Below are 24,879 nucleotides of genomic sequence, written 5' to 3' on the forward strand. Positions count from 1 at the left end.
GGAGATCCGTATCTGCATAAACCCCAGAGATCTCAACACTGCTATCAGACGCCCGCACTACCTTATGCGAACAGTAGAGGAAGTTGCTGCTCAAATAGGCAACGCATCCGTTCTGGATGCCAAGAGCTCGTTTTGGAGGATTCCACTGGACCCAGACTCGTCCAATCCTACTACGTTCGGCCGCTACAAATTCCTGAGAATGCCCTTTGGTATCAACTCCGCCAACAAAGTTTTCCAGCGCACGATGGAACAATTGTTTGCCGAGTATCCATGCGCCATCATTGTTGATGACATTCTCATCTACGGACGTGCCCTGGCTAAACATGATGCTAATTTGAAGAAAGTACTAGACCATGCCAAAGACATTCAGCTCAAACTCAATCCCCTGAAGTGCAAGTTTTGAGTCCCGTAAGTTACCTACGTCAGACATGTTTTCACAAGTGATGGTCTCGGACCAGACCAAAAACTGCAGCTATCAACGAGATGCTGGTTCCTACTGACGTTGCGAGTCTACAAAGGTTCCTTGGAATGGTCAACTACCTGGGGAAATTTATTCCCAACCTCAGCGACATATCTGCCGCCCTGCGGGAACTGACACACAAAGTCGCTGCATGGTCCTGGTATCCGCAGCACCAAAGAGCTTTCGCCACTCTCAAGTTGCAGCTGGCTAGCACACCTACTCTCGCCTACTTTGCTTTGGAGTTACCAGTGATGCTCACCTGCGATGCGTCCCAGTACGGACTCGGCGCTGCTTGCCTGCAAACCACTACCGATGGCGACTGCAAGCCTCTCGCACACTAACTGACTCTGAATTGCCCAGATCGAAAAAGAATTGCTCACGGTGGTGTTCGTCTGCACAAAATTCAAAGACTTTATTTTTGGGAAGTCTGTGACTATAGAAACTGACCACCAGCCGTTGGTCACTGTTTTGAATAGACACATTCACGCTGCCCCAGCCCGCCTACAACGGGTGATGATGTAGCTGCAGTGGTTTGATCTCAACATAAAGGCAAGGACATGCACATAGCTGACACGCTATCAAGAGCCCCACGCAAAACCAACGAACAACAACTCTCTGAACAGGACCAGTTCTCAGTAATGAAGGTATCGTATGTTCCTACTGATTACTGGCAGAACACACGGCTGCTGGCGAGATGTTACAATTGCTGTCTGCAGTCATCCCGCGTGGCAGGCCAGATAAACAATACAACACCCCGCTCGCAATCCGCCCATACTTCCTGGTTTGTGACGAACTGCTGTTACAGGACGAGATTCTAGTTAAGGGCCACAAGGCAGTTGTCCCAGCTGTCCTCTGGGACGAGTACTTTGACGCCGTCCACAGGGGCCATCACGGCGTGGACGCAACCCTACAGCGGGCACAAAGCATGTTTTACTGGCCTGGTATAACCAAGTACATACGTGACAAAACTGAAGTCTGTGCCGTCTGCAAAAGCCTGACGCCACATCAGCAGAAGCAGCCCTTACTGCCGCACACAGTTCCTCCTCTCCCCGGTCCACGTTAGCCACCGATATATTCAAATGGCATGGGAAACACTATCTGGTTCTTGTTGATTCTTGTTCGGGCTGGTTCGACATCGATCTAATCCAAACCATTACATCTGAAGCGGTTATCGAGAAGTTGCAGCGCCACTTCTCCATGCACGGCTCCCATGCACGTCTTCTGTCCAACAACGGCAGACAGTTCACCTGCCAGTCTTTCAAAAACTTTGCAAAACGATGGGACTTCTGACATATTACCAGCAGCCCTGAGTTCCCGCAGTCCAACGGGCTCGCCGATGAGCCGTCCGAAGCACAAAACAACTAATGGAGCGTTCATACCTTGCAAAATCGGACGTCTACCTAGACCTGGTCAACTTAAGGAACATTGCAAGGGATCCCATACTGGGTTCCCCAGCCGAGCGACTGATGTCTCGCCAATCCCATGCTCCCCTGCCTGTGTGCCAGCAGCTTTTGCAGCCACAAGTTTGTTTTCTGCCTGCGATCCAGAAACAACTACAATTTAAATGCGATACACAGAAACTTTTTTTTGACAAATCCAGTAAGCCACTTAAACCTCTCACCAGTGAACAGGTGGTTCGCCTCCAGCCCAACAAGGGCTATGGCCGTCTGGGTCACATCTACGGCCCTGCCAAAGAACCGCGCTCTTATCTGGTTGAAGCGGAAGGAGCCATTTACAGACGCAACCGTCAACATATCCTTCCAGTGAAGGAACCGCATCCTGCGACTCCATATCCAAATGTCTCGTGTTTTGTATTCCCTCCCACTACCGGTCCTGCTGCTCCACTATCAGAGACCGTTTCCACCGCGGCCACCCCACGGCTTTCGGCGCCTTGCTCGCCTATCTCACCACCTCCCTGCCCCGTCGGGTCCCCGGTCGCATCTCCCGTTCCCTCCCCGGTATCTTCTCTGGTGAAAGGAGGTGAAGCAGATTCGTACCGCACACGTGCCGGACGGGTTAGCAGGCCACCCATTAGATACCGTGATTTTGTGTAACTATATAAACTTCCCCATATGCGTTATTAGCGTTCCGCTACCATGTTCCTATGTACCGATGCTTTCTTTTTGTTTCTACAAGGAAAGATGTAGATTGGTTATTTCCTACTAGCCAATTGTAGTGCTTGTTAGTAGTTGCTCCGCCCAATATGCGTTTTATATTAGCAAGAGTTTGCCTACGCCATTCAGTATGAGTAGCTGCTAGGAACTGTTATGTCCTGCAGACTGATTCTGTAAATACATTTAATAAACATGTGTTGTATCTTGATATGCATTTGCCTCGACTCATTACAGTTAATGTTTAGAAAATGCTGACAATATGAAAAAGAACAGAGGGGTGGGGTGGGGGTTGGTGGATGAGGTGACTGTTCTCTGATGAGAATTTTACTGTAGATTTTATAAACCAAATTGCAGTTCTAATGTGAAAAAATAATATTTGATATTGAGTCTCCAATAGGTCTCAGGATTACTCATCCAATGTATTAAGCATTTTGCCATCATGTATTATTCTGAATTGTGATCCTTGAAAGTGCGTGGGTTAAAGTTGGAACATGACCCCAGTTGCAATCCTAACAAAATGATGATCTGGAACAGGAACCTTTAGATAAATGGTTTATTTTCACCGTGTGCTTGACCAATGGAATCAGATATGAACTGGGACTCTCAATTATCCTAAAGGAGCTGGGGCGTAGGGAGGAAGTGCAGATGCTGGTTATACATCAACAATAGACACAAAATGCTGGAGGACTCAGCGGGACGGGCAGCATCTCTGGAGAGAAGGAACGGGTGACGTTTCAGGTCGAGACCCTTCTTCATACCGAATCAGGGGAGAGGGTCTAGAGATATGGAAGGGTGAGGAGTGAAAATGACAAATGTAGAATGGTACATTGTTAGCTGAGGGGAATGTGACATGGAGGCATACAATTAGTAAAATTAATCAGAAGGACAGCAAAACTAGTTGGAGAACTACGGTGGGGAGGGACAGAGAGAGAGAGAGAGAGAGAAAGCAAGAGTAACTTGAAGTTGGAGAAATCAATATTCCTACTGCTGGATTGTAAGCTGTCCAAACAAAATATGAGGTACTGTTACTCCAATTTGCGTTGGGCCTCACTCCTTGACAGTGGAGAAGGCACAGGACCGAAAAGTCAGTATGAGAATGTGAGGGAGAGTTAAAGTGTTTAGCAACCGGGAGATCGTGTAGAACGGAGGTGTTCAGCGAAATGATCGCTGAGCCTGTGCTTGGTCTTGCCAATATATAGTCCACACCTGGAACAGCAGATACAATAGATGAGATTGGAGGAGGTGTAAGTGAACCTCTGCCTCACTAGAAAGAATTGTCTGGGTCCTTGGACGGAGTTGAGGGAGGAGGTATCGGGACAGGTGCTGCATCTCCTGCAGGAGTAATACAAATCCCCCTAACCTCATGCCATAATGTTTCAGGAAGTACCAAAGCACACGAAAGGACAAGCGATAAATAACGCAACGAGAAGGAGATGGTCTTAAATTAGGAATCAGCAGGCGTATCCATCAGTGGAAAAACTGTCATTTTTAACTGCTAATTTTAACAGGCTGCTTCTATCTTTGAACGTTATTACAGCCTTGTGTCAATTTGAGGACCAGATTATTATATTGGTGAAGTTAACATCCTGCTCCTGATGTGCTTTGTCACAGAAGTGATTACTAACTAAGTGTGGGTTTAAGCAACAGGAAATATATTCTTGGATTCATTTAGTTAATTATGCAAAATATTTTTTTTAAACTACTATCAGTCGCCTTTTTAACCTTTTGGAGCTCTGCAGCAATAATCTTCACTGGGTCCAGATATCTGTAGAATTTTGAAGTTGTCAACGTAAGATCTCAGTGATTGGCTGCCTGCAGGATTTGACCGTCCAACACCCCTCATCTTCTTCAGCATTGTATAAAATGGTCTGCATTTGTATCTTTTGGATGTTTGTAGTGCCTTTAATTCAAGACTAGCTTATTTGGGAGATAAGATATATGAATAAAAATGAATAGTAAAACATAGCCAGGATGAAAGTAATGTACTTCCTAGTGCATTAATGTCACTAACATTTTCCAAATTAACACCTTTTATATTTATCGCATTGGCTCCTCAATCTATCATTGTGCTGCACAGATTTATTTTCATCTCTGACTGCCGCCCATCCTCTGAAGAACTTCCTGTTTTGGATTTATATTTAGTACAATATCTTTCAAGACATTCTGCAGATAGGTCAGATCTTAAAAAGAACAGATTGGTAATATGTCTTTACCTTTTGTAGTGGATCAACTCTAGGCATTGAGAATATCTGATGTTAAAAGTGACCTGTTGCAAAATGAAGATTTATTTGCACTTTGTAAAGGAACTACTTCACACCCTTAAACTGACTCTTTGTTGCTTTAAGCTCATAAACTCATAAGAATTCCTCTTTTTTTAACTAATTGCATCGGGATCACTTCCATCCTCATAATATATGGATTATTAAACATAACGTTTGGTGTGAAAACCCATAATAAATATCTGAAATACTCAGCTTTTGTTCAAATTGTTTTAAGTTCGTTGAACACAGATGTTAACTGACATAAATTATGCAATAACATCTGCCTATATCTTAATTTCAGATAGTCATACTTCTATCTTTATTGATTGGTGTTCACAATGTGATTTGGACTTTTGAGTAGACTTACCAAATTTACCCTTACGATTTGTACTTAGAAAATGACTTAAAATTTCCATGCAGTTTCTGATGGTGCTGACATTCTTCCTGTCCTTGTATTTCCTGGATTTGTAGCACAAGCAACATTAGCACCCATTACATTGCATCAAATAGTCTAAAAATGCACATTGGAGTTTTTTGACAATTGAACGATTTATTTTCAAAAGTGCTTTTTCATGAAGCGATTACTTGAATAACATTGGACCAAATATAGTCATAAATTATTTTAGCTGGGGGTTTGACTTTACAACATTTTTAATCCTTTGAAAGTTAAATGATGTACAGCATGATTTGTTGCAGCTCGGCACCAGAATAACCTGCAAAGAAAAATCAATATTCCTGTCAATAAAATAACGTGCAGTTCCTTTCAGACTGAATACAAGCATATTCCTTTACTTTCAAATGAGAGCTATGTAACCGATGCCCAATATTCATGCCTAAATAATAGCCATGAAAGCAAACCATCTTAGAATTTCCCATTTAACGGAAAAATAAGTTTTGTGGTTGCAAAATGGATATTGATCATATTTTAATCACTAGTAGTGAAGATGTCTTCCATATTAGAACAATATTTTTTTGGTCTGTCTTAATTGGCCAGACAGTCCTTTTAAATCTTACAATAATAGTGTCTCTTTTGTTCTAGTCTGTGCAGAACCTTTCAATCCTGATGAGGAAGAGGAGGATGCAGAGTCATGGGTAAGAAACATTGTGTAGAATATACAGTAGTGCAATAAGCTGAATGATAAATCCATGAATGCTTTGAAGAGCCAAAGAGCACCTTCTCTCACACCACCTGTCATATGATGAAAGAATGGAGCGACTGGGCATGTATTCACTGGAATTTAGAAGGATGAGAGGGAATCGTATAGAAACATATAAAATTATTAAGCGATTAAACAGGCTAGATGCAGGAAACATATTCCTGATTTTGGAGGACTTCTGAACCAGGGGCCACAGTTCAAGAATAAGGGGTATGCCATTTTAGAACTGAGATGAGGAATTTTTTTTTCACTCAACAGTTGTGAATTTGTGGAATTCTCTGTCTCAGAAGACAGTGGAGGCTGATTCACTGGATGCATTCAAAAGAGTTACAGTGCCCTCCATAATGTTTGGGAAAAAGATCCATCATTTATTTATTTGCCTCTGTTCTCCACAATTTGAGATTTGTAATAGAAAAAAAATCACATGTGGTTAATGTGCACATTGTCAGATTTTAATAAAGGCCATTTTTATACATTTTGGTTTCACCATGTAGAAATTACAGCTGTGTTTATACATAGAAACAAAGAAACATAGAAATTAGGTGCAGGAGTAGGCCATTCGGCCCTTCGAGCCTGCACCGCCATTCAATATGATCATGGCTGATCATATATGATCATAGTTTCCCCCCCCCCCCCCCCCCCCCATTTCAGGGCACCATAATGTTTGAACAATGTCTTCAGGGGTGTTTGTAATTGCTCAGGTGTGTTTAATTGCCTCTTTAATGCAGGTTTAAGAGAGCTCTCAGCACCTAGTTTTTCCTCCAGTCTTTCCATACCTTTGGAAACTTTTATTGCTGTTTATCAACATGAGGACCAAAGTTGTGCCAATGAAAGTCAAAGAATCTAGGCTTACCAAAATCAACTGTTTGGAAATTATTAAGAAGAAAGAGGTGAGCTTACTAGTTGCAAAATGACTGGCAGGCCAAGGAAGACCTCCACAGCTGATCACAGAAGAATTCTCTCTATAATAAAGAAAAAAAACCCAAACACCTGTCTGACAGATTAGAAACATTTTTCAGGAGTCAGGTGTGGATTTGTCAATGACCACTGTCCGCAGAAGACTTCATGAACAGAAATACAGAGGCTACACTGCAAGATGCAAACCACTGGTTAGCCGCAAAAATAGGATGGCCAGGTTACAGTTTGCCAAGAAATACTTAAACGAGCAACCACAGTTCTGGAAAAAGATCTTGTGGACAGATGAGACGAAGATTGACATATCAGAGTGATGGCAAGAGCAAGTATTGAGGAGAGAAGGTACTGCCCAAGATCCAAAGCATACCACCTCATCTGTAAAACACAGTGGTGGGGGTGTTATGGCCTGGGCATGTATAACTTCTGAAGGAACTGGCTCGCTTATCTCCATTGATGATACAACTGCTGATGGTAGTAGCATAATGAATTCTGAAGTGTACAGACACATCCTATCTGCTCAAGTTCAAATGGTGGCCATGCGGGAAGCCACTGTGGCGCAGCGGTAGAGTTGCTGCCTTACAGCGCTTGCGGCGCCGGAGACTCGGGTTCCATTCCCGACTACTGGTGCTGTCTGTACGGAGTTTGTACATTCTTCCCATGACCACGTAGGTTTTGTCCGAGATCTTCAGTTTCCTCCCACACTCCAAAGATGTACAGATATGTAGGTTAATTGGCTTGGTGCATGTGCAAATTGTCCCTAGTGTGTGTAAGATAGTGTTGGTATGCGAGGATCGCTGGTTGGTGCGGGCCCGGTGGGCCGAAGGGCCTGTTTCCGCGCTGTATCTCTAAACTAAACTAAACGCCTCAAAACTCATTTGCCGGTAGTTCATTCTACAACAAGACAATGATCCCAAACAAGGTACACAAAATTGCTGGAGGAACTCAGCGGGTGCAGCAGCATCTATGGAGCGAAGGAAATGATCCCAAACATTCTGCTTGTAATGGCAGTTTCAGGTGTGGTTTCAGGTGTGTTTAAAAACAGCCATTTCCAATACAGCTTATTTTTTATAGCGGTTCCAATACAGCTTCTCTTATAGTAGCTCTTCCAATAAAACTTAATGCTGTACGTTCAGCTGTAGGTACTCGCACTCCCTTGTGCTTTCAAAGTTTCCAATCTCCGTTAGTCTGATAAGCGCCGTAGCGACCTTGTCTAGTTGGCGCCATCAGGTAGATCCTTTGTTCCGTTTGAATGACTCCCTAGCTCCAGTTTCACTCATAGAGACAAGTTCTTACTTTATTGTAATGGCAATTTCTAACTTTTTCAATGTTCAACTTTCCGTTTCCATTGCTACACGGGAATGTGGGAGTGATCTTAGGCAGACAAAAGAACGGATTTTCCAGTCGTATGATTTCCAGTTTAATTGGTTCTTTATTGAAGTAGGTGTACAGACAACAAGATGAACATACCAGATCCTCTTAATTCTAATACAAATTGTAGCTTTTGGTTCTTACTATCTGTTCTTTCCCCTCAGGTAATAACTGTGTACTCTCCGCCTCCTGTGACCGATTTGATCTGGCCGCCTCCTCTCCAGCCAATATATATATATATTGCCCATCTGCTATATTGACAAAATAATATAATATGCCAACAGTAACTAGCCTAAGCATTTAATTGGCTCTTACACACCAGCCCATAATTGTTCTACGTATATCACGAAACAATTACCGATAAACATTAAAAGGAGCTATAAAATCATTACAGATTATCAAAAACAAAAGTATGCAATATATGTTGGCATTTAATCTTCTTTGGTGCTTCTTGGAGCAGACATATCTTTGTTATCGGTCTTACCAAGATGTTGCTTTAAAGACCAGGATCATCTTCAAAGCTACTCATAGCAGTCTGAATCTCCTTTCCTTTTCGAGTCAATTGCAAGAGTATTGTCCTTTGTCAAGTAGCCAAGCTACTTCAAATTCATCCCTGCTGTCTTCATCCCTGCTGTCCTTGTCTCTTCTTGGGGGACCATAGATGACCCATCCCAGTAGGGTCCTCACGGTGAATGGTCCATCTGTTGACCAGCTCCCAAGGTTCCAATACCTTTGAAGCATTTGTTCTGATGAGTATGTTGATGCAAGAGTCTATTTTAGGAATCTTGATATCCTTCACGATAGGCCATTGTATCAGATCTTCCTGTCTGGGAATATTTAACTGAGAAACAGGCAAGGTCTTATGTGTGAACACATGAGATAGTTGTATAAAATCGTCTTTGTCCAGACTAGATATTTCCAAACCTGAGATATGATGACTGATCACAGGCTTCTATTGATTCATGATACGCAAGAGAATTTTAGTCTTTTGTCCTGTAATGTTCAGGCTTCTCATCAAGCTTTTCTGTGCAAAAGGTAATTGAACTTCCATGATCCAAAAATGTGTATGTTTGCAACACTGTGTCCCCCTTGTGGCTCTTTACCTGAACTGGTATGATGGAAAAGATGCAGGTTTCATCACCGGCCCCAACATGCCCACACATCTGAGGCGAGGAAACCGCATTACTCAGTTGGCTTCTCATTTTGTTCTGTTTGATCTGGCTTCTTCCCTGTGTTCAACATGAAATATTTCAGGATGATCTCGTTTGTGCACGTCACGTCATACGACTCTTGCAGTCTCTGCTCATGTGTCCTTTAAACATCCAAAGCAGACTCCCTTCTCCCTTAAAGTCTATCTTTTCTATGTGCCCCTTCTTCCTGATCTGTGGACACCATCCTAATGTGTGACCACTTTTATTACAGAACAAACGAGAACCCTGAGTATTAGTGGTAGATACATTTCTTCTCGTTTCACCTGTTGTCGGATTTACTTGCACTGTTGCTTCTTCTGGTATTACAGTTGTTGCAAAACTGCTTCTCTTTGTCCTGATCTTTCTCCTGCTTTAGCAAAAGTAGAGCTTTTCACAGTTGCAATTGGTCTAGCATCCTGAATGTATCCAAAAAGTGGATCTGACAGTATCTTTACTTGCCTCTCCTTGAAGTCTACCAGGTCAGAAACTTTAGCTCTACGTCCATGCGTTTACTGTATCCAACATGCCCTATCCCTCCACTTGTCTCTGAGCTTGTAAGGCGGTTTTAGAAGGATAGTCTTCATAATGGAAGCAACATTGATTATTTCCTCCATATTGGTGAGATGCTCCATAGCATTACAACAACTTCTAAGAAACATCGAGGATGCATGCAATGCCTTCACAGCCTCTTGCTTGATCACTGACCAAGCAAAGGCCTTGACCATGTATGCATTGGCAATCTTATGTTCATCACCACAATATTCTTTACGCAAATCTTTTGCCTTATTATAGCCTTGGGCTGGAGGCAAATGTTGGCAACTGTGAACTAAGTCTTTTAGATACCCTCTTGTGCATTGCTCCAGAAAATACAAGCAATTACTCCTATCATTAGTTTTTCTTTCCACTCCTTTCTCAAATGCCGTTATGAAAACTTCATACTGCAAAGGATCACCATCATAAACAGGAATGTCTCTGGGTAGTAAAGTAGAGTAGAGATTTTGTTGAACCAGAGGAGCAGTAATCTCATTTTGCTTCTCCATTAAGTTCCAGATATCTGGTTGGTTGCCATCATTCAGTGCAGGGGGGATAGTAGTAACATGCCCCTGCTCATATAAACTCTAACAGGTGCTCTGAGAGCTGTTTGTTTTGGTCTAACAAACTGTTGTACATGATCAGGCAACTATTCATCTGCCTGTAGATTTAATTGAGCTGATGTTTCCCTTTGAGCAGTTCCTTTTCTCACATAAGAGCTCATCCCGTGAGATACTCTAGAGCTACTTCTTGAACCCTTGGCCTGAAATATATTGCATCAGTTTCTGCCAGCTCCGTCTCTAAGTTCAACTGCTCCATCTCTCTTTTCAATTGTCCCTCGTACCAAAGTCTCTCTTATCAATTGCTCCTTTTGTCTTTTCAATTGCTCCTCTTGTGCCTCAAGCTTGTGCTTTTTACTCATGGCGGCAGCCCGTCCCAAGAGAACAGCCCTATCTGCCTGAGCTTTAATACTAGCAGAGACCCTTGAAGATGCACACGATGAAGAACTAAATTTGTGGCTTGATCTTTGTTTTGAGACATTTGAAACGCTGTCTTCAGGCCCAATTTCTGATTCTACAACACTCTATTGTAAGGCACCTTCAAGCATGGCGTGCGTTGTTTGCTGTCCAACTTCAGATAACCACATCTCTACATCTTGTATAAAACCAATAAAACATTCCATTCTTTCTTGAAACCACTGATTTTTGCCTTTCAAGCTCCTTTTCATGCATTGATATTTCCAGCAATGACTCGTGGTATTCTCTGACTTCATTGCAGAGCTCGGTTAATTGAACCAGGTTAGATTGTACTTCATTCACATTTTCATCTGATTTCATGAGCTACATAGAAAATAGGTGCAGGAGGAGGCCATTCGGCCCTTCGAGCCAGCACCGCCATTTATTGTGATCATGGCTGATCGTCCCCTATCAATAACCCGTGCCCGCCTTCTCCCCATATCCCTTGACTCCACTAGCCCCTAGAGCTCTATCTAACTCTCTCTTAAATCCATCCAGTGATTTGGCCTCCACTGCCCTCTGTGGCTGGGAATTCCATAAATTCACAACTCTCTGGGTGAAAACGTTTTTTTCTCACCTCAGTCTTAAATGACCTCCCCTTTATTCTAAGACTGTGGTCCCTGGTTCTGGGCTCGCCCAACATTGGGAACATTTTTTCCTGCATCTAGCTTGTCCAGTCCTTTTATAATTTTATATGTTTCTATAAGATCCCCCTCATCCTTCTAAACCTAGTCTTTTCGATCTTTCCTCATATGACAGTCCCGCCATCCCAGGGATCAATCTCGTGAACCTACGCTGCACTGCCTCAATCACAAGATGTCCTTCCTCAAATTAGGAGACCAAAACTGTACACAATACTCCAGATGTGGTCTCACCAGAGCCCTATACAACTGCAGAAGAAACCAGAGCCCTATACAACTGCAGAAGCTCCTTCAGCTTTTCAATTAACTTGTCAGCTTGTTTACTTATCGTGTTTCTTGACTTCTGACGCCTTTCCATGAACAGATTCCGGCCTTTGTTAGTGGGTTTAATGATTCTTCCTTCTTTTCCAGAATCCTGTTCCATATCTCCCTCTTGTGGCTGAGCTTTAGACATACTGGCACAATATCCCTTTAAGACGTGTTGACGTAAATCGTATGCTTGTAGGCTGAAATTCAAAACAACTGACCGGAAATCGAAACAACAGTTTCCAATCTCCGTTAGTCTAATAGGAGCCGGTAGCGACCTTGTCCAGTTGATGGCGTCAGGCAGATCCTTTCTTCCGTTTGACTCACTAGCTCCAGTTTCACTCATAGAGACAAGTTCTTACTTTATTGTAATGGCAATATCTAACTTTTTCAATGTCCAACTTTCCGTTGCCATTGCTACACGGGAATGTGGGAGTGATCTTACGCAGGCAAAAGAACGGATTTTCCAGTCGTATGATTTCCAGTTTAATTGGTTCTTTATTGAAGTAGTTGTACAGACAACAAGATGAACATACCAGATCCTCTTAATTCTTATACAAATTGTAGCTTTCTGTTCTTACTATCTGTTCTTTCCCCTCTGGTAAAAAACTGGGTACTCTACCGCCTCCTGTGACCCATCTGATCTGGCCACTCCCTCTCCAACTATGATACATATCAAATGCCCACCCCCAAGCGTTCAAAATAATACTGCTAGAAATATCTAGACAAAATAATATAATATGCCAACAGTAACTAGCCTATGCGTGGATGGCTCCTACACTGCTAAAGCAACAAAGGAGTTTTTCAAAGCTAAAAAATGGTCAATTCTTGAGTGGCCAAGTCAATCACACGATCTGAACCCAATTGAGCATGCCTTTTATATGCGGAAGAGTAAACTGAAAAGGACTAGCCCCCAAAACAAGCATAAGCTAAAGATGGCTGCAATACAAGCCTGGCAGAGCATCACCAGAGAATACATCCAGCAACTGGTGATATCCATGAATTGCAGACTTCAGTCATTGCATGCAAAGGTTATCAACAAAATACTAAACATGACTACTTGCATTTACATGACATTGCTGTGTCCCAAACATTATGCTGCCCTGAAATGGGGGGGGGGGGGGGACTATGTATAAATACTGTTGTAATTTCTACATGGTGAAACCAAAATGTATAAAAATGGCCTTTATTAAAATATGATAATGTGCACTTGAACCACGTATGATTTTTTTTCCTATGACATATCTGAAATTGTGGAGTGCAGAGGCAAATAAATAAATGATGGGTCTTAGTCCCAAACATTGTGGATGGCACTGCAGATAGAGCTCTCAGGGCTAGTTGAATCGAGGGGTGGAGGTGGGGGGGGAAGTAAGAGCAGAACTATGGAGCACAGAGGAGACATGGGTGAGGGATCCACCTACGAAGTGGTGGGGACCACCTTTACTAATGGAAGAGGGATTCTCAGATATCCAAGAATCGAAAGTGTCATTGTTGGAACAGGTGTGGCGGAGATGGAGAAAAGGATAGCACCTTCACAAGAGGCAGGGTGGGAGGTCCAGATAACCAGCATTCTTTCCAGGTGAGATAGATGCTCATGTGCACACCCTCAGCACACTCATCTACCTAATTTGGTGGTCCCACTGTAGCCACATTCCAACTGGAGGAACAGAACCTCTTTATTTGGGGATGATCAGCCATGATCACATTGAATGGCGGTGCTGGTTCGAAGGGCCAAATGGCTTACTCCTGCTCCTATTGTCTATTGTCTATTCCACGAGTAGTTTGCAACCTAATGGTATGAACAATGAATCCACGAACTTTAGGTAAATATAATACAAATAATCCACAAACCCCCCCACCTCCCCCTTCTCTGTGCCCCGCCTGGATACACACCCATTTCTCCCTTTCCCCTTCCCTCCATCGCCTTCCACCTCTATTCCTCCCTTTGGGTTCACAGTGTCCCCCTCTTCTATCCTTGCTCCTTATCTTGCTCTTTTTGTCTTTTTATCTCTGGCCTGTGTCCAATCAGCTGTCAATCAAAACCCTTCTCTCCTATATCCACCTATCACTTGCCATACTTTGTTCCATCTCCACCTCTCTTCCAGCTTGCTCCTCATACAATTGACAATCGGGCTGAAGAAGGGTCCCAACCCAAAACAGCGCCTCTCCACGTTCTCCATAGATGTTGCCTGACCCACTGAATTATTCCAACACTTGGTGTCTTTTTATGCAACCAGTTGGATTGCATTCCAAAGTTTGACAGTGTATTTGGTGACATACTAAATCTCCACAAACATCTCAGGAGGTTGAAGTTCTGGTGAGCATTTTGTGATTATATCAATGTGCTGGGTCCAGGACTGATTATCCGATATGTGTATGGCCAGGAACCTGTAGCGATTGACTCTCCCCACTGCTGTCCTGCCGATGAAGACAGGTGCATGGTCCCATGGCTTTCCCTCGCTGAAGTCAACAATCAACTCCTTGGTTTTGCTACCATTGAGAGCAAGATTGTTGTTCTAGCACCACTAAATCAAATTATCAATCTCGCTCCTGTACTCTGACTCATCATTACCTTTTATTCTGGGTTTTTATTTTTAGTCAGGCTCTGAGATAAATGACCATGGTGATTAGAATGAATCTTATAAACTTACATTTGGCATTTTCAACTTTTTTATAGGTTATTCATCCAAAAACTGATGAGCAAAGAAGGAGGTTGCAAGATGCATGTAAAGACATTCTCCTCTTTAAGAATTTGGACCAGGTATGAAGTCATGGTAATTGCTTCACGCTGTGACAGAAATGAACAAATATTAGTAAATAAATGTGAAGAAGCTACAAGGTACCAGTTATTTGGAATATACTATCTTGGTATAATAATACAATTCTCCTTGTATTGATATATAGTATATTGAGTAGGTGCTTGACTTTCTTCATTTTTGGCACATCCCAATACCTAAGTTTAATTTAGAGATACGGCATGGAAATTAGCACTTTGGCCCACCGAGTCCGTGCCGACCAGCGATGCCACCACACCTACACTATTCTACACACGCTAAGGACAATATTTTTTACAATTATACCAATCACAATTAACCTACAAACCTGTACTATTTTGGAGTGTGTGAGGAAACTGGAGATCATGGAGAAAACCCACACGGGTCACGGGGAGAACGTACAAACTACTTAGACACAAGCACCCGTAGTCAAGATAAAACCTGGGTCTCTGGTTCTGTAAGGCAGCAACTCTATCGCTGCACCACTGTGCTGCCCTTGTGGACAATAGACAATGGGTGCAGGAGTAGGCCATTCGGCCTTTCGAGCCAGCACCGCCATTCAATGTGATCATGGCTGATCATCCCCAATCAGTATCCCGTTCCTGCCTTCTCCCCATATCCCCTATTTTTTAAGAGCCCTATCTAGCTCTCTCTTGAAAGCATCCTGAGAACCTACCTCCACCGCCCTGAGGCAGAGAATTCCACAGACTCACCACTCTCTGTGAGAAAAAGTGTTTCCTCGTCTCTGTTCTAAATGGCTTACTCCTTATTCTTAAACTGTGGCAAGGACAAAAGAGTTAAATAAACTTTGGCTTAGCTTTAACTTTAAATAAAGCTTAACAAACAATACGAGCTGGGGCATTTGTGACCAAAGAAAATGGAAAATCAGATGCAGTATTGTGTGCAGGTAGCCTACTGTTCATTTGTATATCAAGCGCATTAATTTGGATTTCATCTTCTAATTCCCCGCACCTCAAACGTTCATCTAGTTGGCTTCTCAATTGTCCATCTCTGGGAACTTTGTTTGCATGTACTAACTTAAGTCTTTGCCCCTAATATTTACAATCAAGCATTGTGGACAATTTAATAGATACATTTAAAAAAAATCTTATTTTTAGTCTTCATGGTGCTTTATTTTTAATGTAAACAGCAGGAACAGCACTGCTATTCAATATATATTTATGGAATTTTAATTTGGATCAGGAGTAACCCCAGTGAGTTTTGTTCTGCAGTAAGTCAGTGGGTCAGGCAGCATTTCTGGAGGACATGGATAGGGATGTCCATGGACTATTTGTTCTTATTGGAGCTGAAAATTGAGCCACCCAGGTTTTCAACTCTTCTCCCTTAAGTTTCTCCCTCCTTGATAAGGCTGAATTATGTTAAAAATATAAGAAAAGCTTACAACTTATATTTAGTCTCAAATCAGGCTTTTCTCCAGTAGATTAATACAGAAAGGCAGGTCTAGGCTTGCCTCAGGTTGCTGTGTATTGAGATAATGAATGACTAACATTTGTCTACCATATGACGAGAGAAGAAGCTAGGTTGATCTCACTAAGGGGTAATTACAAATGGCTGATGTCTTTGATATGTAAAATGCCTTGCACCAAATGTCCGATGTCTGTGAGGGGGGAAGTGACGAGAGAGGAAACTAGATTGATCTAAGGGGTATTAACAAATGGCCAATGTCTTTAATATGTAAGATATCTTGTACCATATGACAAAATGCCTTTGATGTGATGCATTCTGTAGAAACCTTTATTTCCTGTACCTCTGTCCATGACTAATGTTTGTGGAATGTGCTAAGGCGACAAAAAAACACTATATAATACAATGTAATTCTGTTGTTCGAGGAAGTGGATGAGGGCAGTGAAGTGTCTATATTGCTCACTTGACTAGAGTTCTCCCTCCCGGCCAATAATAAGTAAAGTTTTGAACTGGTCGACCAAACGTTTGTGAGTTCTCTGTGTATTAAGAAGCGAACCTGTTTAGTTGTTATAAAAGTAACTTTTCCACCCTTCCATGATGTCATTAAAGATCATGTCATCTGTAAGGCCCCACTCCTGTGCCCTTGATCCACTCATGCTACATTTCCTTTTCTTACACCCTTTCTACTTGACATTGCAAATTGTCATTCTGATTCTCCTTTCAAAACCTTGTGTGTGTTATCTTATAAATCAATGCTTGTCTATCCACCAATTATTTTTCTCTCTTGTTCAAGTTCTGCTCCTACCACAACATAACAAAGGTCCAATTGTAAGTGACATCTTCATGACTGTGGTTTTCATTGATTTTCAATCTCTCTGGGACACTGCCACTGTTTTTCCCATTGTCGTTCTTCTCCAATGGATTTTCCATGCCTGTCTCGGCGTACTCTGTCTTCAATCCCTTTTCCTTCTCTCTTACTCCATTTTAGTTCCTTCTCTTTTACTACATTCTAGTTTCCGTGCTGCTCCTTGGCAACCTTGTCCAGAGATGTGGAATCAGTTTCCAAGTGCGTCTCAGTTCTATCTCTGCACCTTGTGTTCTGAACTCGCTGTACTTTTGTATTCAGAAAGCATATCTGTGGTTTGATCCTGAACACGTTTATTTAACTCCTTCTCCTTCCTTTCCATGACATTATAATTTTGTCCAGAATTGTAGTTCACCACACAGCCCCTCCCCACCTCAACTCTGTTCTCGTTACTCACTCCACCATTAATTGTGCCCCCACTCCCCATCTTTCACTGGGATTTGCTTCCTCATCCCATTGATTTTGATCTCATTGGTTTAAAATCCCTTTTGTAAAATCCATATTTTTGCCTAACATCATATTCAAATGATGTCTTTGCTTAAATCTGTCAGCGCACGCTGTGGTAATTTTTCTAATTAAGACAGTAACTGAAATATGTATTTCAGAATTGATTATAACTGTACCAATGTACAAATGTAACAATATTTAATATGACTTGGTGTCTTTGAGATTTTTGTAAAAGGTTCAAAACCAGGAGTTCATTGGGTTTAGTTTTGTGTCAAGGTATATTAGTGGGTAAAATTAGAAGTAAACTGTTTTGTTCTGCACAGCACAGCCTGGAAGATTTATGGAGCATGGTTTAAAGTGAGATTATAAGATTTCCAGCATGAATGTCATCAACTATGAACTACAAACCTACTGACTCACATAGCTATATAGACTAGACTTCTTCACACCCTCCTTCCTGTAAAGACTCTATCCCCTATTCCCAATTCCTCCGTCTACATCACATCTGCGCCCAGGATCAGGTTTTCCATACTAGATCATCGATGTACTCATTCTTTAGGAAACGGGGATTCCCCTCTTCCATTATAGATGAGGCTCTCACTAGGGTCTCCTCCATATCCTGCAGATCCGCCCTTGCTCCCCCTCTCGCACAGTCATGGGTGGACAAGGGACGGAGAAAGGGACTGAGCACACAACGTTATGGAGCATCAGTGTTGAGAGTCAAGTTGGAGGAAATGTTCTGACCAATTCTAACAGAATTTTCTGCCAGTCAAGAAGTCCATGAGCTTCTGCAGTTGGAGCACACAAGTCTGGAAGTTTAAAGATAAGCTTATTTGGCATTTATAGCATTGTTGTGCTAAGCTGGGGTCAATGAATAGCAATATCAAAGTGATCCAGTACTGTGGTGCAATGGAGATGATGTCACCTGTATGCAAGTTGTAATGGGTCCAGATTGTCTGGAAACCTGGCGCAGATGTGGGCTGTTACTCGTCTTACAAAGCCTATGGTCGATGTTAGGTACTGGGCGGAAGTCATTCAGACATTTTTCTTGTGGACTGGAATGATGGAGGTATCTTTGAAGCAGATGGTGCCAGTAGACTGTGTTAAAGTGAGTGATTGAAAATGGTTGTAAATTGATTGTTTAAAATGGACATAAATGGCATAGATCAGATACAATATGATCTTCCTGTTGCAAAATCTTATCTTTCAAGATTGCAGCCCAGATTTTTACTAATGTAGACAATACTCGCTATCTCATTGAAAAATACATCTGTGTATAGCCGTTTGAACAGGACAGTCATGAAATGTTGCTGAATGCATTCAGCCTCAGGAGAATCAAATTCCCAATCACCATAGTCCACCATTTGAGTGCTTATCTATATGTACTAAGATGAGCCATGGGCGGCGCGACTCACGTCGCAGCGGCCTCTGCAGTCCGTCTGCCTTTTTATTATTTTTTGTCTCGTTTGAATGTAGTTTTTATTATTTTTTTTTGTGTATGTGTGTGGGTATGTGTGTGGGGGGCGGGGGATGGGGGAAACTTTTAAAATCTATCCTCTGCACGGAGAACCCGACCTTTTCTCTGTCGGGTCTCCGTTGTCGTTGGGGCCTAGCACCGTGGAGCGGCCTCCAGCAGGAACGACCTGGGGCTCCAGTCGCGGAGCCTGCGGACCTACTCACCATCGCGGAGCTGGCCGAGTTCGGAGCAGGTGGAGCTGTGGTGGCGCTCGGCTGCGACCTGACCCCGGAGATTCGGAGGCTAACTGCAGGTCTGGTAGACAGTAACACCGGGAGCCCGCGGGTCCCTGCTGGGAGACTGCTTTTCGGGGCTTCCGCAACGGCGACTTCACCCGCCCAAGTTGCGGGGTTGAAGAGTACATCATCGCCCGGCGCGGCTTGGAATGGCTGTGGGACTTTGCTAGTGCACGCCGGGGGCTCCAACAACAAGACCCGGAGCGCGGCCTTGCATCACCTGGCGCGGCGTTAATGGCCGCGGGACAATTACCATCGCCCGCCGGGGGCTTTGACTGACATCGGGAGGGGAATGGGGAGTGCAGGGGAGAGATAAGTTTTTGCCTTCCATCACAGCGAGGAGGAGATGCGCTGTGATGGATGTTTGTGTAAATTGTGTTCTGTCTTGGTTCTTTCTTGTGTGTATGACTGCAGAAACAACATTTCGTTTGAACCTCAATGGGGTTCAAATGACAAATAAATTGTATTGTATTGTATTGTATTGAGCAGGAAGCCAGAATGGCCAGAATGGCAGGGAAATCTTTTCATGTTTTTGTCAAGTTGCTCAACATTAAATAACAAGTTGCTATAATTTATACTCTGTTCTCCTTCCTGCACTGGTTTCAGCTAACAATAGTCCTGAATGAATCACTGCTAGCTCAGAGAAAATGAGGTGTTTTGTTACTTATTTGCTTCCTTTTTGACGAAGGCTTCTTGCTGTGTCATATGGTTCGTCAGCCTTAGCAATATTCCACTTCTGGGAATAATAATTCATATAATCATTGGGGAGAGATTTAAAATATCTGGATGTTCATGTGACAAAATAATCCGATTTCACCATCAATGTTAAAAGATGGTAACATGGAAAGTAGCATCTCAAAATAGTAGTATGTTGTACCAGTCAGAACAATTATTATTCACTGCGAGGAGAGAAATTATTGTGATCATGAGTGATCAAGCTAACGGATTGTTTGATTTATATTTGTTTGACTTGTATTTGATTCCCCAATTGTTGGCATATCCTGAAGATAACTGGTAAGCAATGGTAATTGTGATATCATAGAAACATAGAAAATAGGTACAAGAGTAGGCCATTCGGCCCTTTGTGCTAGCACCGCCATTCAATATGATCATGGCTGATCATCCAAAGTCGATACCCCATTCCTGCTTTTTCCCCATATCTCTTGATTCCGTTAGCCCGAAAAGATATATCTAACACTCTCTTGAAAATATCCAGCGAATTAACCTCCACTGCCTTCTGTGGCAGAGAATTCCACAGATTCACAACTCTCCGGGTGAAAAAGTTTTTCCTCATCTCAGTCCTAAATGACCTACTTCTCATTCTTAAACTGTGACCTCTAGTTCTGGACTCAGCCAACATTGGGAATATTTGTCCTGCATCTAGCCTGTCCAATCCCTTAAGAATTGTATATGTTTCTATAAGATCTCCTCTCATCCTTCTAAATTCCAGCGAATACAAGCCCAGTCGACCCATTCTTTCATAATATGTCAGTCCTGCCATCCCAGAGATTAACCTGGTGAACCTACGCTGCACTCCCTCAATAGCAATAATGTCCTTCCTCAAATTAGGAGACCAAAATTGCACTCAATACTCCAGGAGCGGTCTCACAAGGGCTCTGTACAACTGCAGTAGGACCTCCTTGCTCCTAAACTCAATTCCTCTAGCAATAAAGGCCAACATGCCATTGGCTTTCTTTACTGCCTGCTGTACCTGCATGCTTACTTATGTACATGACTGGTGTACAAACACACCTAGGTCTCGTTGCAACTCCCCTTCTCCTAATCTGACACCATTCAGATAATAATCTGCCTTCCTGTTCTTGCCAACAAAGTGGATAATCTCACATTTATCCACATTATACTGCATCTGCCATGCTTCTGCTCACTCACCCAACATATCCAAGCCACCTTGCAGCCTCAGCATTCTCCTCACAGCTCACACTGCCACCCAGCTTTAGTCATCCGTAAACTTGGAGATGTTACATTTAATGCCCGCATCTAAATCGTTAATATATATTGTAAATAATTGGGGTCTCAGCACTGAGCCTTGCGGTACCCCACGTCACTGCCTGCCATTCTGTAAAGGACCTGTTAATTCCTACTCTTTGCTCCCTGTCTGTCAACCAGTTTTTTATCCATGTCAATACCCTACCACCAATCCATGTGCTCAGATTTTGCACACTAATCTCTTGTGTGGGACCTTGTCAAAGGCTTTTGAAAGTCTAGATACACCACATCCACTGGCTCTCCCTTATCCATTCTACTTGTTACATCCTCAAAAACTCCAACAGATTAGTCAAGCATGATTTCCCCTTCATAAATCCATCTTCCCCACCACCGATGTAAGGCTAACTGGTCTATAATTCTCTGTTTTCTCTCTCCCTCCTATCTTAAAATGTGGGGTTACATTAGCTATACTCCAGTCCACAGGAACTGACCCAGAGTCGAGAGAACATTGGAAAATGATCACCAATGCATCCATGATTTCTAGGGCCACCTCCTTGAGTACTCTGGGATGCAGATCATTAGACCCTGGGGATTTATCTGCTTTCAGTCCCAACAGTTTATCAAACACCATTTCCTGACTAATGTGGATTCCCTTCAGTTCCTCCGTCCCACTAGATCCTCGATCCCCTATTATTTCTGGGAGATTGTTTGTGTCTTAGTGAAAACAGAACTAAAGTACTCGTTTAACTGTTCTGCCATTTCCTTGTTTCCCATTATAAATTCACCTGACTCTACTGTAAGGGACCTACATTTGTCATCACTAATTTTTTCCTCTTCACATATCTAAAGATGCTTTTACAGTCAGTTTTTATATTCTCCGCAAGCTTTCTTTCATGCTCTATTTTCTCCCTCTTAATTAACCCCTTTGTCCTCCTCTGTTGAATTCTAAATTTCTCCCAGATTATTGCTTCCTCTGGCAAATTTATATGCCTCTTCCTTCGCTCATTTTACACCCTGCATTGGTTCCCATCCCCTTCCCTATTAGTTTAAACGTGACCTTTCCTACATTCTACAAGTTGTCACGTGGCTGTGTTTTACAGTTGGCTTTGAGACGTCGCTTGGTATGTTATGTGGAGGTGTATGCAAAGTTTTCTTAGTTTATTATTTTATTAATAAGTTATCAAGCCAATTTAGTTTATTAATTATTACCATTAAATTGCATGGATGGAAGATAGTATTGGAATCTGCAACTAATGCTATCTTTCAGCGGGTGGTTACATTGATATTCCTGTTAAATTCCTGTGCCTCAGATGTTGGATAGCAACACCAGTTGCTGGTTTCTGATTAATTTGTATACTTTAATTGAATCAGAAGTAAAAATTGCTTTGTTGTATGATACCCACAATTTTGGTATAGACACTGTTGCTGGATTGGGTAACTTTGATAAATGTTGTGGATAAAATAATGTCCAGAGATCCAAACAGTGTGAACTTCCTGGAACGTGGTGGAAATAAAGATCTATAGCTGCTGGTTAACGCACAAAAGGACACAGTGTTAAAGTTCCTCAGCAGGTCAAACAGGTTCCTCTTGCAGGTTCTTGAGTATCCTGTAATGTTGCCTGGGCTTCATTAATAGAAAATATTGACTTTTGGTTAAAATTTAATTTTTAATAATTGTTTCCATGTCATTGTCACTTTCCTGAATAGAAACCAATAATTTAGGTTAGTCTGATTGTTGGTTGACCTTGATTACAGCACAGGCTCCACAGTTATATATTCACTTATTTATAAGGGCAGGGCAAGGAAAACTGCAAAAAATGGATGGATGAAATTGAAAATGCAGTGGAATTCTCTGGAGCCTTCATTTGTGTACATCTGTTTAGGTGCCTCTTTGACTGTGAGTGCGCAGATGTTAGTTAGAACTCATGGCGTGAATCTAATGTCCATTCTATAAACAATCCAAGTAGTCCTTTGAAATGGTATTAAATAAATACAGCAGTGTCTTTGGTGCCTCTTAGATGAGATATGAACCACTGTTTCAAATAGACTACTGGCAGAATGTTAATGATTTAAAGATATTACTATGAAGAGCAGGGCAATTGTCGTATTTGCTTTGACAACAGTTATCCTTTAACTAATATTTTTTTCAGTACTGGGCTATTTGTTAGCATTTGCTGTAATTAAATTCACTGGACCAAAGAAGTATTTGATTAGATCCGATGTAAACACAACTTCCATTACAGGGGCATAGAATTTTGAGCCACATGTGGCACAAAGCTTTATTTATTGTCCATACAAATGTTTGTACCAATGCCAATTTGAAGCCAGGATATCACCCATAGTATAAAGCTATGGCCAAGTTGCCAGCCTCCTGCAAGTAGAAGTCTCTGCAAGTTGGTAACCATTGCACATTTTTTTGTATTAGTTGCTACCCACATTTCACTAGTATATGCAGAAATTGAACCATTCGGGCTTCTATTACCTGCTTTTAACCCCTTCACTGAAGATATTTGTTCCTTTCTAGTATTTGGGACATGTGTTAATTTTATACAATTGCTCTTAATAAAGAGTGAAACTTCATGGTTATTGGCTTTGGGTATGGGTGGGATGGACAGTTTACTCAAAATATATTGAAACTTGATGAGAGATGTGTATGATAGTACTGTGTGTTCATAAGTCAATACGGATTATGTATAACAGTTTGGATTCTTTAGAACCTGTTCCAGAATTTGAGAAGATTTTTTATCTGTTCTATGCTTCCACAGCTGAGATGTAAAAAGAAAATTAACAAGGATATTTTTATTTGATAAGGTGCTAAATCATTTATTGACCGTTATGGAAGTTCATGATAAATGTTGCTTTTTTCAGGAACAAATGTTTCAATTGTTGGATGCCATGTTCGAAAGATTTGTTGAAGTGGGTGAACACGTGATTGATCAAGGAGATGATGGCGATAACTTCTATGTAATTGAAAGGTAATTTCTAACATTTGTAATATTCAGAATGCAGATCATATATGAAATATAAAACTTTAAGGATATTACTGGAGATTATTGATTATAAAATGTGTGTGTTATGATTTTTTTTGATTTTTTTAGCAAGATGAATGTGCCATTCCTGCAGTTGTTTCATAATTATGGGTCCCTGCATTTCCACAATAGATGTTTTCTTGAGCACTGCCCCAACAGTCACCACCTTCTTACCCTTCTCTTACTTTTCTGCCCAGTATCAATTTAATTGATAGCACAAGTGGAGAACTGTCACATACCTTGCAGATAGACGTGAATGAATTCTCTTGAGTGAAATGCTTATTATAAAAGGAATAAGACTACAGCTTATGAGAGGGAATTACTCGGGTAAGATGTGGCACTATTGCATGCAGGATGATTTTGTTAAAACATTTTAAATGAACAGAATAAACATTTTTTGAGATGTATCCAGAGCTTATTGCTAGCAATAATGTGATGAATTCAAGAAAAAATTATGGCAAGATTGCAGTCACTAGAACTACTTGATCTACATTCTTCTGAGTTCATTCACCAATTCTCTTAACCTATTCCTTTTATCCCAACGTGTGTGTGTGTGTGCGTGTGTGTGTTCATTCTATTATGATATTAGAGCAATGCAAAATACACATATAGAAATTAAATAATATTCTGCTCATGTGAAATGTGCCCTTTCCAGTTTTTTTTATTTTTCAATATATTTTCA

General features: G+C 41.8%; 1 protein-coding gene across 1 annotated transcript in view; it reads left to right on the plus strand.

Annotated features, from left to right (window-relative positions):
- prkar2b (protein kinase cAMP-dependent type II regulatory subunit beta) overlaps positions 1 to 24,879 on the plus strand; it is a 68,529-nt gene that overhangs the window by 33,190 nt on the left and 10,460 nt on the right. Inside the window, exons 3-5 of the mRNA XM_033039706.1 lie at positions 5,875 to 5,927; positions 14,637 to 14,720; positions 24,037 to 24,143. Of these exons, the coding sequence (XP_032895597.1) occupies positions 5,875 to 5,927; positions 14,637 to 14,720; positions 24,037 to 24,143 (244 nt within the window). The remainder of the gene's footprint in view (positions 1 to 5,874; positions 5,928 to 14,636; positions 14,721 to 24,036; positions 24,144 to 24,879) is intronic.

Source organism: Amblyraja radiata, chromosome 21 (assembly GCF_010909765.2).
Source record: "Amblyraja radiata isolate CabotCenter1 chromosome 21, sAmbRad1.1.pri, whole genome shotgun sequence".
Classification (NCBI taxonomy): domain Eukaryota; kingdom Metazoa; phylum Chordata; class Chondrichthyes; order Rajiformes; family Rajidae; genus Amblyraja; species Amblyraja radiata.